We start from the raw sequence: 15,787 nt of genomic DNA, 5'->3' as shown, positions 1-15,787 counted from the left end.
TCCCCAGTCCCTCGGGTTGTCGCTCTAGCGCGACACCAGCCGGGAGAGACCCACACACACCACACACACGCTCCAGACTCTGTCTCCACACCCGCTCAGCTATCCCACGCCCAGCTCCTGCAGTTCCGTCCCCTCTCGGGCTGGCGCGGGGAGAGGCTGACTCACGGAGCGGCGACGCCCTGAACCTGCGGGAGGGGGCGGAGCGGGGCTCCAGGGTCTGGGCAGTGGGCCGGGAGGGGAGGTCCTCAGGTCTCCCTGGGAACAGGGTCTGCAAGGGTGAAGGGGAGCGAGTACTGGGAACCCTTTTATGTTCTTCTCTCATCTCTTGGACACAAGACTTGTTTTCTGCCTCAGTTTCCCTGCTTCATTGATCAGAGAGGACAAATATACTCCAACCTCACACCGGAAACTTGACACCAATCGCTTGGCCACACTTAGTAGAGTCTTAAAAAAGCATTTTAAAACTGAAAGGGCGGTGTTTCTGTATTCCCTCTTCCTTGTTCCTTCCAGACTCTAGTCCAAATCCTGAGTTAGGGCTCGTAGAAGCAGGAATGGAGCAGAGTGGTGACGGGTCGAGCAGGAGCTAAGAAGAGAGATACCAAGGAAACTGAAGCCCAGGGCCTTAGCGTGAGGCCCAACTTGAACCCCAGAGCAGGTCATCACTAATGATTCCATTTCTGCCTGCTAACCCTGGGCCCCCTTCCTGTGCTCCTTTGTCCTTTCTTTACTGACAGGTTGCCTTGGAGATATCCTGGGGTTATTGTGGCTCCAGACTGAGCTGCACTAACCTAATGGAGTGGTGGTAACTGGACCTGTGGGGAATAAAGAGGGGGGGAAATCATGGAATAGTGAATAGAGTCCTCAAGGGCACATAAATAGATCAACAGGGAAAAAGAGTGATTCTCTTCCTCAAATTAATTATAACTTGGTGAAAAACAGCTCCAGAATACATCCTTCAAACTGGGTAAATACCTAGAATTTCTCCCATATTCACAAGGTCTCCTGTTTAACCTCTGATCTCTTATCTCTTCATCAGTCTCTATCCAACAAAAGGCTTAATGTTCTTTAAGTTTAAAAAAAAAGTCTCAATGTTCCAGAAAAACATGAAAGAACACTGAAGAAACAAAAAAAAAAAAAAAAAAAAAAGAGGGCCAGAGACTTAAAGAAAGTTAGAGACCTGGAGGAGAAGGGGAGAGAGCTAAGTGTGGTACTGCTAGAAACAAGCAGTTAGTGGTTTCCTTTCTTTCTTCCTCTTCTATGGGTTTGTTATTGAGGGTTGTATTTGGTGTTTTGTGTTTTTTTTTCTCCACAGGGGAAGTCCTGTCTCTTTCTGCACAAGGAAAGGGTATATTTAGTATTTGTCCCTTGCAATACAATATTCTAAGAGACTGTAGAAGGAGTCTTAGTGGGTGCAACATTAAAGGTTCAGAAGTTCATTGAAAGGTTGACTTTGGAAACTCTGAGAGAGCGATGTGATGATCTTTAGCAAAGATGATGATATATGTACCTTTGAGCCATAACATTATCAGGTTATGAACTGACTCATAGCTGATTCTCCAGGGGGTTTTCAGAGGCAGTAAATCACACAGAAGGAGACTGCCTATATTTCTCCCAAAGAGCAGCTGGTGGATGTGAACCTCATGGCTTTGGGTGGGCAAAGCAATTCCTTACTACTAAGCCACCAGAGATCAGCATTAGTAAGGAATAAACACAAATCCACCGCCATTGAGTTGATTCTGACTTATGACCTAGAAAATCCTATGGTTCAGCTCTGTCACATAGAGTTACTGTAAGTCATATCAACCTAATGGCACCTAACAAATTCAATTGTGTCAAAATCAGCTTGCTGTCCCTCCTTAAATGACTCAAAACCTGCAGACAGGACCCATCCAGAGGGGGCATCAAAGCAGCCCTATTTGCTTTCTCTCTCACTCCAGCTGGCCAGTTTTACACACACCTTTTCTAAGAGAAATGGGGCCAGCCCTCGGCACAAACAGGTTTGACAGCCTCTTCTCTGCCTCTCTTTTCTCTCCTCCAGCTGCTTTGATCATCAATATTGACTTTGGCTGGCTGGCTGGACAACCCACAAGATATCTTGCATTAACTCCCTAGGTTACGAGCAACGAGCAACGCTGCCCTCTCCTGGGCCACCTCCTATACTCCTAAATCCGGCTTCAGAAAAGTTTTCCTCTTATTTCTTGTCCTTGTTTTTCCTCCTATCTTATCTTCTCTTTCCTTCTTTGAGCTTCTCTTTCCATTCCTTTTTCCTCAGTTTGGGAAGCTGGTACCTAATCTCTTTTCACCCCAGATCAGAAGGTGTGGCTCTCCCTGATACTCTTCAGTGCTGTCACCAACCTCCCCCACGTTTCCAAAGCTCTATTGCTTAATAATTTCCCAGGGTAACCATTAACCCAGCCCTCAACTCACTCCTCCACATTTCTGAGGAGAATTTTCCAACCACTGGTCAGCAAAGGCAGGTCACCTTGACCCCACCACCTTTCATAACCTGTTGGATGGGTTGTTGTGTGTCCTTTAGTCAGAACTAAATCATAGTTGGCCCTCCAGGCAGGCAGAATCCAGGAGCTATTGGAATGAGAAAGATAGACAATCTCTTCTCATGATATTTACAACCTCTGAAAACCCATTGGAATGACGGCTATGAGTCAGTTTCAACTTGAACAGCAATGAGTGAGATAGCTTAGTAGGTTAAGTGTTGGATTGCTATCAGAAAAGTTCTCAGGAAAAACTGGATAGTCTCCCTCTGTTATGATTTACAATTCTGGAAACTGATGAAAACTCACTATGAATTGTCTTTCTTTCTCCATCACACACACCCCCTTCATCCACTAAATAAATAAAACAAACTTTTTGGAGCAAGGACTTAATTTTAATTTGGTTCATTACTTTGAGTCCATCACTTAACCAAGATGTTGATTGCCATCAAGTCAAGCACGGCTCGTAGTGACCCTATGAACAAAAGGCCTGAAGCCTTTCTATAACTATAGTCATTTATCAAAGTTCATAGAGTTTCCAGAGGCATGTTGTTGAGGAAGTGGATGCCACTCCTGCATTTGACCCAGAGAAGGCACTAAATCCAATGAATGAACGACTCTTGTTTTTAAGAGAACTTCCCATGCGGGGTGCTGGTGTGTGTCAAGTCTACTTTTCTTGGCTGGAATCTATGTAATTAGGGAGCTAAAAATTCTCTATTAGGCCTTGAGGTGTCCTTGTGGGTGTAGTCATGCTTTGCACCCAGGAAACTGGTAGAAGAGGACTGAGATAGAAGTCTCACTTCTCATTTCCGCTTATTTGTTTAAGACACTCATGTAACTCTTAGTATGTTTACCAGGCACCGCTCTAAGCTCTTTATAAATATTAACTCAGAGAGTACACATATTAATTTAAAGTTGTTGGCACCTGTTGAATTAACGTTGCTTATCACCACCTTCCAAGAAAGAACATGGCCCTACACCTTTAAGGTTGGCCCTGTACCCGCACCTTCCCTTCACGGTCCCCCTAAAGTACTCGGCTTCCGACATTCTCAAGGGCTCCATCTCATGTCAATCAAAGTCAAGAAATACTGAAGGTCCCAGGCCCGGCTGCTAAGTAACTATAGAGGGCGGGAAGTTTGAACTTTTTGGCCCCGCCCTAAACGCAAATAGGCCAATCAGCGTCCTGTTTCCTTGAACTCCTCCCTCTTGTTCTACGGGATGTCTAAGGGGAATCCCAGTTTTTCCAGCCAATGACAACTCGTGGGGGGTGGGAGGGAGAAGCAAGCGCGCGCATCCTGCTCTCGCGCCCACGCGCCCCTCCCTCAGGCTCGCAGTTGTTGGTTGGTACCACAGGCTTTCGTACGTTGTGACCTAGGTGACGGAAAAAGCGGGAAAACGCCTCTGGGCTTGAGGGGTTTTAGTCCGTGCTCGTGGGGAGGTGTGGACAGCCCGCCCCCCGGGGCCCACAAACCACCTCCTTACCAAGTGCAGCCAACGCTTAACAGGAACTAGGGTGGAACGAGTTTTCCAAAATCGGTACTTAAGTGAAATATTTGAAAAATCTCGCCCTCACAGTCTCTCATGGCGGTTCCCTCAGCTTTCAACCCTCCCCCTAATCTTGGGCCTCATCTCTCAGGAGTTCTGAGTGGCTTTGGGGTTTCTACGTTGGGTCCCTTGCGGGTGCCACACCGCTTCTGAAATGCTTGCATTTTCTGCATTTGTGTTCCCAAGCCCATGACTTCTTTAGCAGCCGCCCTGGGCAGGACGCCGCAAGGACCGGGACCTGGGACGACCTCGGATGCTTTCCCCATCCCGACCCCAGTGCTGGCCATCGAAGAGGCGGAGGGAGAGGAGGACGAAGGCGAAGAGCCTGCGGAGGTCTCTGGGGGCCAGAAGTGTTCTGGGAGAACTTGGATCAGGAGAGCAGGGAATTAGGAATATTTAGGATAAAAAGAGGAGAGCTCTGATGAGCACCTGTTTCACATTTACTAAGGATGATAATACCTATCTCAGAGATTTGGTAAAATGACCAAAGTTCAGTCATTCATGGCTCCTAACACTTAAGAGCCTTTGTAATGGACGCAGTGTGTGGTGGGCCGCTAGCCTAAATGTAGCCAGTGTGAATGCACTTCAGCAGCAAAGCAGCAGAAAGACCTGGCAAACTGTAAAAGTAGGAGATGCTCACAATCCCAGAGGTATACGGTTTGAATCCACCAGATGCTCTGCTGGAGAAGGAGGAGCAATCTCCTCCTGTACCAGTCAGATCAGATTTGATGGTACCCATAGAAATAATAATTTTTTTTTAAAAAAAAGGTAGGAGGTGCTGTGGATTTAATTTTGACAGGTAGTGACCTCATGTGGCAAAATAGAACACCTCCATAGGATTTTCTAGGCTGCTAAAAACCTTAGTAGTGTAACTTTGGGCTACTAACTGAAAGGTTACCAGTGTGAACCAGTTCCTCAGTGAGGCAAAGATAAAATAGTCTGCTCCAGTTAAGATTTGCTGCATAAAAGGAAAAAAAAATAATAAAAGATTTGCAGCCCAGGAAACCCCAGCAGTCAACCTGTTAGTTGGCAGCCAAGTATTTAACCTCTGTGGTAAGAAGTTGCAGTGCCAACCCCAAGGCATGGGGTTTGAATCCACCACCAGCTCTTCAGGAGAAAGATGGGCATTCTCTTCCCATCCAATTTATTGCCTCTGAAAACCCACTGGAGAGTCAGCTATTAGTTGTTCTGACTTGATGGTATATAACAATAACCAATCACTAGGACTTGATGGTACACAATAACCAATCACTAGGTTTCTTTCTGTAGAAGCCGAGCTCTCGGCAGTGCTGAATTGGAACTGACTCAGCTGTAAATTGTATAGGGAGGAGACTGCCCATCTTTCTCTGGTGGAACTGCTGGTAGAACTGCCAGAGAGGCTCAGCCTTTGGGTTAGATCACAACTCCTTTTGGACAATGACACCAGAGCTCCTGTCTATTGAGATCACTGTCAAGAAACTGTTATGAAGCAGTTGTACCCTGCACTACATGGAGTCTTCATGAGTCAGAATTGACTTAGTGACAACTGGTTATCTTGCACTTATGAGTGGCTCAAATACTGATTTCTTTCCTTCCTTACGGAACAGATCCATCTGTGCATGCTGTGGAATTCAGGATACTTGGGCATTGCCTACTATGACACTAGTGACTCCACCATCTATTTCATGCCAGATGCCCCAGACCATGAGACCCTCAAGCTCCTCCAGAGAGGTGGGAACAGAATCTCTGACTCCTGGGATTAGAAGTGTATAATTTATAGGCATTTACCTGGCTCAATCTATATAGCATATTGTTAGTTGACTCCCAAAGATTTCTAGACTTAGGAATTCATTTCACTATTTACTATCCATATATATTATGTATCAGTAGAGAGATCTGGTGGACTAGTGGTAAGAAACTGCATTGCCATCCCAAAGGCATGCAGTTAGAATCCACCAGCTGCTCTGCAGGAGAAGGATGGCCAATCTCCTCCTATATGATTAACTGCTTCTGAAAACACAACAGAGGGTCAGCTATGGGTCAGCTGGTAATAGAGTACTGAGCAAATCAGTAATTTCCTTCCCCCTCCTCCAGGAGTTTATCATCTAGCACCAATCTTCAGAACACAGTTTTTTCTTCCAGGCCCCTCCCCACCAGCCAGTGTCACTCTTACCCTAAATCTCATTCCTGACTCTTACCTGCATTCCCAATGTGCAGAGTACTCTTTACTTTTAGAGGGAGGAAATAAATTTCCTTGAGACCAGCAAGGAAAGATCAAAAATTAAGGCCCCTTTTGGTCAAAGGATAAAGGTAGGCATTTAAACTCATTATGTCTTCTTTCTCTCTTCAAGTTCTGGATGAAATCAAGCCCCTGTCCATTGTTACAAGTGCCAAACAGGAAGAGAATATGACTCGGTTTCTGGGGAAGCTTGGTAAGGACTGGGCAATGGAGTGAAAACTAAGATACAGAATGTTCCAGGATTTACAAGGGTCTTGAACTAGAAGCAGAAAACTAGAATTGGAAGATAAGAAAGGTGGGACATGGGCAAAAGAATGTGGATGCACAGGGTGATGACTTTTCTTTCTTTTTTTTTGTGTGTCTCCTCCACAGCCTCCCAGGAGCATGCAGAGTCTAAGAGACCTGAAATAGTACTTTTCCCAAGTGTGGATTTTGGTATTTCTTTCCTTTTTCTTTCCCCAAACTTCATCCCAGTTCCCTAATTCCACTTCTTAGTTCTTATCATCAGACATCTCCCCTTAGCCTTATTTTCAACTTAATCTTTGTGCTTTCCACATTCCAAAACTAGTCTTCTTGAGCTTTTTCTTACCTCTGCCTGGATCCACAATCAACACCTATGGATCCACCTCTGGAATCAAGCAATCAAATGATGTAGTGCATCATGTAAATCTGCTGCCAAGGGCATCTATAAAGTGTTAAAGAGAAAGAATGTCACTTTGAAGACTAAGGTATGCCTGACCCAAGCCATGATATTGCTTCATAAACATTTAAAAGTAGGATAATGAACAAGAAAGACTGATGGAAAAATTAAGGCCTTTGAATTGTGGTGTTGAATCTACAACCAGGAGAAGATAAAATAGATGAATGGGACCTTCTAAGAATCAAATCCCTATGCACATCCAAAAACTTCTCCAACAGGGTAAAAAGCGAAGCCACAGACTGGGAAAAAGTATTTGGTAATGACATGTCAGATAAGGGACTTATATCTATAATTTATAAAATATTTGAGCACCACAACAAGATAAAGGTAAATAATCCAATTGAATTGTGGTGTTGGTAAGGAATATTGAATATGCCATTGCCTGCCAAAAGAACACATACTCTTAAAATAAGTGCAGCCAGAGTGCTTCTCAGAAGCAAAGAGGTGAGACTCTTTGCTTCTCACATACTTCCAGCATGTGATCAGGAGAGACCAGTCCTTGGGAAAACACATCAGCAAAGGAGAGGAAGACCTCAAGGAGATGGACTCACACAGTGACTGCAAAAGTGTGTTTAAGCACACAGCAGAGATTGTGAGGATGGCACATGATCAAGGCAGTGTTTTGTTCTGTTGTTTATAGAGTTGCTATGAGTCAGAGCCAACCTGATGGCACCTAACAACAAGCAGAACAACAATAAGCTGCAGACATCCACTCAGGCATATCTGGAGATGAAAGGTGCCCCCTGACAAGACAAAGCAAGTGATGCTTGCACAGTTCTGGTTATTGGAATTTTCCCTTTAAGTCAGATCCATTTATCCCTTTAAAAGAAAAACAAAACAGGCAGACATTGATACGATCTAAAAGGTGCTTGCATCAACTTTAGAGTCTTAACAAAAAAGCACAGAGAATGTTCTCTGCTAATCGGATTTAAGAGCTTTCATGTTATTAGTAACTATAACACTTCAGTCTTTTGGATAAAAAAAAATTTCTTAATTCCAGACAGATATCTTCCGAGCCATTTATCTTTTTCAAGCTGTGCTCCTCAGCCTGACGGGTTTATCTGATAGATAAAATGAAAGAATTGACTAAGTGTCTAAAAGTTCCTCGGTTTTTCATTACCTCCCTATATGAACTTTGTAAAATTACATCATTTCTCTCTTTTTTTTTTTTTAAATTGCTTTAGTTTTAAAGTGAGGTGAAAATATTGGGCTAGAAGGTCCTTCTAGTTATTGTGTTCTAGAACTCATTCTATGGCCTACCCTTCCCTTCCTGTCTTCCTACCTTCCCCTCAAGTAGGTCTAGAGATAAGCAAGCAGCGCATCCTCTCTGCAAGCTATTCCTTCATCCCAGATACCATGACTGCCACAGAGAAAATCCTCTTCCTCTCTTCAATTATTCCCTTTGACTGCCTCCTTACGGTGAGAATGGGAACTGGGGAATAAGGGCTGGGATGATGAGGGCTGGAGAAAGGCCCAAGCGTCTCCGTTGTAGGGTGTAGTCCTGAGAGGAACTGGCCAAGTTCTAGAAAATATCATCTTCCTTGATATTTTCTAGGCTCTAGGACATTGGGATTTACCTTCATTACAGATACCCTTCCCCTTCTAGGTTCGCACACTTGGAGGGCTGCTCAAGTTCTTGGGTCGAAGAAGAATTGGAGTTGAACTGGAAGACTCTAATGTCAGCGTCCCCATCCTGGGCTTTAAGAAATTTGTGTTGTAGGTTATTCACTCTACCCTCAACCAAAGTAAAGGTGGGATTGGGTGGCCTGAAGAGTAAGACAGAGTGCACGGAGGTGACAGGGCCCAGTCAAGGCCAGTGCTCCAGGACACGCAGGAGGGCCTAGGGTTTGTGGAGCTTTGAGGAGGTGATGGAGGTAGTAGTCAGTGTTAGGGACTGGACAAACTGAACACAGACCTCTTATATCCCCACCGCCTTCTGTTCTGTTTGTTTTATTTCCTCAGGACCCATCTGGTAAGCATAGATCAAGACACTTACAGGTAAGGAGATAGAGACAGGCTGCTGTGTCTCTCGGGAGGGAGAAGGATTAATTTTAATGCTACAAATAATCTTTATGAGGTTCAGTTTTCCTAATCCTCAGCTATTAAGATTTCTCTCCTTGAAGGAAAAGAAAGAGGGAGATGTGGAGTAGAGAGGAAGGAAAAGCACAATCACTCTTCTTTTCTAGGAGAAACTGAGGCATGGAGAAGTGAAGAACAAACTTCATAGCATACATGATCTTAGGAGGATGTCTTATGTCCTTTCTCAGACCTTAACCCCTATTTTCTTAAGAAACTCAAGCTTTCAGTTACTCCAGACTCCTCCATTTCTCTAACAGTGTTTTGCAGATATTTAAGAGCGAGTCTCACCCTTCGGTGTATAAAGTAGCCACTGGATTAAAGGAGGGGCTCAGTCTTTTTGGTAGGTGTGCTTCTTCCCTCACCCTACAATTAAAAAAACTGGCCAGAAAAACAACTGCCTCCATAGATATGCCCCAACCTTCTTTTTCCATTTTACCCCTGTGGCCAGCTATCTCCTTCACCCTCTTCGGTTTTCTTGTCCTCTCAATACCCTCTCTGAGCTTGGACAGCTCGTCATATTCTGTCTACTATGTAATAATCATACAGGGCTGTTTGCCTATTAGCTGTTACTTTACCAAACAGATGCTTATTTTCTGGATTTACATGAATATTTCTACTACATGCACTTATCTAGGGACTTTGGGAAAGTCTTTTGTTTAAAGGAGAGGTATGTAAATGCTTGTCTTTGATTTATTTCTAGTCCTTGTCAGTTGTCTCTGGCTTTAGGATATGTTAAGAGAATCACCCCAATATCCACATAATTTCACCGAGTATATATGAAAGGGTCTATGTTAGGCTCTTTGTGAGGCCTACTCTGTGTGTTTTTCACTTGAGTATTCCTGAGAGTACCCCCTCTTCTAGCTGAGTGTGGTAATCTTCCTCAGGCTTGTGGCTAGACACTGGTTTTGGCTGCCTTTGTGTCCTGTAACTGGGCAACGCCTCCCAGCCAGCCTACCCACACCCGTATCCCTGACCCAGATGCCTCAGCTTAGACACACACACACACACACACACACACACACACATTCCTTTCCGGTTGGTGATTGTAACAAGCTTAATCTTGCCTCCCCCCGCCCCCCACAGGAATCCTCAACAGATGCCGATGTAAGTGGGGAGAAAAGCTACTCAGGTGAGTGGTTTTCATACACATGCTGCACACAAATGCATGAATTATATGTACAAAGTACATGTTAATGCCCATTAAGAGGCATATACAGGCTCACAGATACCACCCCTACATCTACTATAACTGCCCTTTATCCAATGCTGGCTAAATGCATTTAATCCTTACATTAGTCTCATGTGGTAACTAGTATTATCCTCATTTGATATTGTTAGCACAGATACACATATACTGATGATATACATGCACACAGCAGAAACATGTCCATAAAACATGAGTGCATACACTACAATATCTTGGTAATTAAGAAGAACACACTTCCAATTTGAACTATTCTCTGATGACTCTCAAATTTGTATCTCTAGTTCCAAACTCTATATATGAGGAACACTAAATAGTGTATCATCACCACTCACAATTTCCATAGGATCTCAAACTTAGAGCATTCAATGTTGATGCCCAACAGACCTGCCTCTTTTGTTTCATTTACTGTCTTGATTAATGTCATTGCTGGTAATACAACTTTTCAAGCTATCCCCATCTTCAATTATTCATCAATGTCTTTAGTTTCTGTTCTGACAGGCCTCTCACATCTACCCACCCTTCTAGTTCTAGAAATCAGCATTTTTAACCTCACCCCTAAATTGGTATCTCGACTTCTATCTCTTCTTTTTCTAATCCATCTTTTACTCTAAAATACCTGTCAGTTCAAAACAGATCTGAGCCAGTCATACCACTGTTTTTAAAGTCTTTATTAGAAAAAAATAACTAAATAAAACAATGCAAATCTAAAAAACCCCCAACAAACCCAATATAAATCTCAGGAGGCTGCCTCACTTCCTGCAGGATGAATAATAACATCTTTACCATCATGTTGCTCATGGTCTCTCCCATTCATCCAAGTTTTAATATCCAGGCTCTCCTTCCCTTTTGTACTGTCTTCCTTTTCTATATTCCTCTAAAGTCACTTAGGGTCACTTGCTATTATGGAAAGACCATGTCTGTTCCTACTGGGAAGTCTTTCTCCTGTTTTCTACATGTCCAAATCTTACTTTCTCTTCAAGGTGCAGCTCACTTGTTACCTTTTCAGCTAAGCTCTCCCTGACACTTTATAAGGAGACTGACATCACCCTCCTGAGTGCTGATTTAGTGCCTGTAGTTGTTTTTCTGGTTGCACTAACACTACTAATTAGAATTAGCAGTCTGTGAATCTGCTTGCCCTTGTAGCTGTGAATGATGTGCAGTCACCATTCTTGTTACTTCCTGTGTCTGACACAAGCCTTGAACTTGGTAGCACTCTCTGAGTCAACACTGTATAGGAACACAAGTACACTGGTCACCTCATCTCTAAAATCTCAGAGCAGATGCCTTTACTGGCTTCTAAGTACATAATCCTTTCCTCTGCCATACTTGAGTTTCTTTTGGGGGTTATTAAAGAATAATGTCAGAGGTCATCTCTATGTAATTAGTAGAATAGTTTAATTACTCATACATTTCCCAGTGTTTGAGTGCATCACTGTAATCTCAGCCAGGGATAGGAGGGAAGGGATTCTCAAAGAAGAAGACAACTGAGTTAAATGTGGAAGACGAGTACAGATTCTCCAGAGAGCCTCCAGCAGGGTATTGAATCATAACTTGAATGGTAAACGAAGGATCTAGCTGCTTAAGCGGCATGCCTGTGAAATTGCAGTACAGCTTTTCCACTAGGTCATCAGAGCTCCCATTAGGAAAGGTACTTTACAGCAAGGCCAAGGTTTAGAGGCACTGCGCCTCTGGTCTTTCTCTCTTTCTCAGACTCTCTATCTTTTTCCAAGATGTGCCCAAAATAGTTACCCTGAGCTAGAACACTTCAGATTAGAGTGAGGGTGAAGTCCTAAGTAGATTCAAAGGTGGGTTTTAGGCACCTCTGCTTTGTCTCACATATTTTGGGCATGTGGTTTAAATCTACCAGGTGCTCCATGGAAGGATAGGAACTCTCCTTTCAGGTGATTTATTGCCTTGGAAAGCCCACTGTAAGGTCAGCTGTGGTTTGGTTCTGACTTGATGGCACCACAACAGTGGCTCACCCTAACGAAGGAAAGAATTCCTGGTCTCACAAATCATTACAGATCCTCATACTTTGCATAGCCACAGGGAGACAGGAGCACCCAGAATTAGACAAGCCTACATAAGACATCTTTTTAAAAATTTATTATTTTTGTGTGTGTACCATCAAATTGGATCTGACTGACACAGGAGGAGATGGTCCCTCCTTCTCCAGCAGAGCATCTGGTGGATTTGTACCACGTACCTCTGGGATAAGACATCTATTTTTATATGTTGTTGTTATGTGCCATTGAGTTGCCTGAGACTCATAGTGACCCTATGTACAACCGCTCTGAACCCTGCTGTATCCTGTGCCAACCTTACTGTTTCTGACACACTTACCCTCATGACCCCATCACTCAAATCAATCCATTTCACCAAAGGTCTTCCTCTTTTGCACTGTCCCTCCACCCTTCCAAGCATGATGTCCCTCTCCAAGGACTGGTCTATGAACTTAATTTCTTAAGAATTACTTAAGATGCATAAAAAGGTTTAAATACTAATATTGTAAATTTCTGTATCACTCACAGGAACAAGACAATGCTGTTGAAGCCCCTTAAGTGTCCTTCCTCCACCCTTTTTTTTTCCTATAGAAATGACCATTATTATAAATGGAAGGTTTTATTATTTTACATGAAGCTGTTGCACACTTTTATAGGAAGAACATGAAAAGACTAATTTTGGTGCTGTTATACCCAGAGACACTTTGAGAGTTAAAAAAGATAAATAAATTCATACTGAATCACCCCCTCCTACTCAGCCACAGAGAGAATCAGAATGTTGGCACAAAATACCTCAACACACTGCTCTTCATCTCAAATATTGACACGCTCCATCACACTTCCACATGGAACAACACATGCTTATACCCATTGTAATGTGCAGACGCAGTCATGCTCACTCCCAGTAATTTTCAAAAGCTACATGTATAAACACACCACATAGATAAGGAAACTGCACTTGCCAGTACAGCATGTCAGAGAGATGATTGTAATTTCCAGGACTTCAAACACATATGTCAGCCAATTAAGATCAGGACAGTGAAGAGCATAGATACAATTTTACCCTCATCTCCTTCCAGATTATGGTTCACACGTCCAACTCTGGACCTGCGGGAACTGAATTCTCGTCTTGATGTCATCCAATTTTTCCTGCTGCCCCAGAATCTGGACATGGCTCAGATGCTGCATCGGCTATTGAGTCACATCAAGAATGTGCCTGTGAGCGGGAAGCCGTCATGCCCAGGGTGGGAGGAAAGTGGAGGAGAGTGAGGAGGGAAGTCCAATGATTATACTGAATGCTCAGCTTCTTGAGGAGAGCGTGGATTGGGAAGGGAAAACAGTTGCTGTCCTCTCGTCTGACTGTAGCTAATACTGAAACGCATGAAGTTGTCCCACACCAAGGTCAGCGACTGGCAGGTGCTGTACAAGGTAAGTCCTTCCTTTTTGGTTCCCAAAAGCTCAGGTTTAGCCCCTCAGCCTCTAGACCCTTTGTACTCTAGTCATCCTATTTAACTTTACTCCAGCACTTTTTTTTAAAACTTTGTATGATGGAAAATTTATAAAAACATGAAGCACAGAGAATAATATACTATTGAAGGCTGAAGTCTTTTACCTTCTGCAGCAAGTACTTTAGGTCCTCCTCAGTTTCAGCAAGCAAGATTGTGTTATCTGCATAATGTAGGTTGTTGATGAGTCTTCCTCCAATACTGATGCCACACTCCTTCTCATAGAGCCGAGCCTCCTGGATGATCTGTTCTGCATATAGATTGAAAAGATATAGAGATAGGACACATTCCTGGTACACCCCCTTCCTGAAACACCAGTGTTTCCTTGCTCTGTTCTGATGACTGCCACTTGGTCCACATATAGGTTTCACATAAGCACAATCAAGTGTTTTGGGATTTCCATTCTTCTCAGAGTCAGCCACAGTTTGTTGTGATCCACACAGCTCACATAAATTTAACTATTTAATATAAAGTTTAAAAGGTATCATCTGCCTAACACAGGTTATTGATGAATCTTCCTCCAATCCTGATAGCACATTCCTTCTCATAAAGCCCAGCCTCCTGAATCATCTGTTCTGCATATGGATTGAAGCTAACCATCAAGAAAATAAAGATTTTCACCACTGGGCCAATTGACAGTATCATAATAGATGGAGAAGAGATTGAGGTTGTTAACAATTTCAGCTTGCTTGGTTCCACAATCAGCATTTGTGGCACCAGTAGTCAGGAAACCAAAAGATGAATTGCATTCAGAAAATCTGCTGTTAGGGGCCTCTCCAGAGTGCTGAAGAGCAATAATGTCAGTCTAGAGACTAAGGTGCACCTGACCCAGGTCATGGTCTTCACAATTACTTGCTATGCATCAGAGAGCTGGACAATGACCAAGATGACATAAAAAAGAATAGATGCCTTTGAGTTGTGTTGCTGGAGAAGAGTATTGAACAAACCATGGACTGCCAAGAGAACAAACAGGTCTGTCCTGGAGAGGGTTAAACCAAGGTGCATCTTGGAGGCATGGATTTTAAAGCTCCCTCTCACATACTTTGACATATGGTTAGGAGGGACTAGTCCCTGCAAAAGAAAATCATGCTCAGAAAGGTGGAGGGACAGCACAGGAGAGGAAGACCCTGGATGGATGGATTGACATGATAACTGGGGTAATGGGGTAGGAGTGTCTGAGACAGTGAAACTGACTTAGAATAGGACAAGGTTCAGAACTATTGAGTCGCAGGTGACTTGACACAATATCAACAACAATAAAATATCTGATGTTTAAATTCCCCCTCATTTAGTAAATGTTACAATTTTGCTTGTTAGAAATTGTCTTCATTAGAATTGATGTTGGGTGGCCTGGAGTCAGTTGTGACCCTACATACAACAGAATGAAACATTGCCGTTCTCACAATCGTTGAGTCCACTGTTGCAGCTGCTGTGCCATTCCATCTTTTTTTTTTGCTGACTGATCCTCTATTTTATCAAGGATGATGTCCTTTTCCAGGGACTGGTTCCTCTTACTAACATGCCCAAAACGTGTTGCACAAAGTGTTATCAGATTATTAGAATTAGGATCCAAGTATAATCAACATAATTGCAATAAGATGATGTGTTTAGTCTATAGGTTCAATATCTGTCTGTCTTCTCTTCCATACCATTTTGCAGTTTTATTATTGAAGAAATTGGAGTATCTGTCCTATAAAGTTTCCCTTAGTCCATGGTGTGGTTTGCGGTTTCTTTTTTATAAATTTTGAAGCATTTGTTTTTTCTTATTATGATCTCACTGGAGTTTTACAAAACAAATTGGTTTTTCATTCAATTATTGGTATGTGTTTTGTTTGAGAACTTTTTTATAATAAGGCAGCAAGGGATGACAAAGCAAAATTTTGTTTTGTTGTTGTTATGTGCCGTCGAATCGCTTGCGACTCATAGCGACCCTATGTACAACAGCCCTAAACTCCGCTCTGTCCCGTGCCAATCGCACTGTCTCTGACACTCCCATCCCAATTATCCCAGTCACTCAATCAATCTACCTCATAGAGGG

General features: G+C 43.1%; 1 protein-coding gene across 1 annotated transcript in view; it reads left to right on the top strand.

Moving 5' to 3' along the window:
• The first annotated feature begins 4,226 nt into the window (after window positions 1-4,226).
• Window positions 4,227-15,787, top strand: part of MSH5 (mutS homolog 5) — a 32,399-nt gene continuing 20,838 nt past the window's right edge. Inside the window, exons 1-11 of the mRNA XM_006896175.1 lie at window positions 4,227-4,370; window positions 5,624-5,747; window positions 6,368-6,448; window positions 6,628-6,690; window positions 8,253-8,374; window positions 8,562-8,671; window positions 8,918-8,953; window positions 9,292-9,374; window positions 10,118-10,163; window positions 13,324-13,462; window positions 13,610-13,672. Coding sequence (XP_006896237.1) covers window positions 4,227-4,370; window positions 5,624-5,747; window positions 6,368-6,448; window positions 6,628-6,690; window positions 8,253-8,374; window positions 8,562-8,671; window positions 8,918-8,953; window positions 9,292-9,374; window positions 10,118-10,163; window positions 13,324-13,462; window positions 13,610-13,672 — 1,011 coding nt within the window. The remainder of the gene's footprint in view (window positions 4,371-5,623; window positions 5,748-6,367; window positions 6,449-6,627; window positions 6,691-8,252; window positions 8,375-8,561; window positions 8,672-8,917; window positions 8,954-9,291; window positions 9,375-10,117; window positions 10,164-13,323; window positions 13,463-13,609; window positions 13,673-15,787) is intronic.

The sequence above is a fragment of the Elephantulus edwardii genome, unplaced genomic scaffold (genome assembly GCF_000299155.1).
Source record: "Elephantulus edwardii isolate Elephantulus edwardi_28Jun2011 unplaced genomic scaffold, EleEdw1.0 scaffold00184, whole genome shotgun sequence".
NCBI lineage: Eukaryota > Metazoa > Chordata > Mammalia > Macroscelidea > Macroscelididae > Elephantulus > Elephantulus edwardii.
This window is presented reverse-complemented; position numbering and strand designations above follow the sequence as displayed.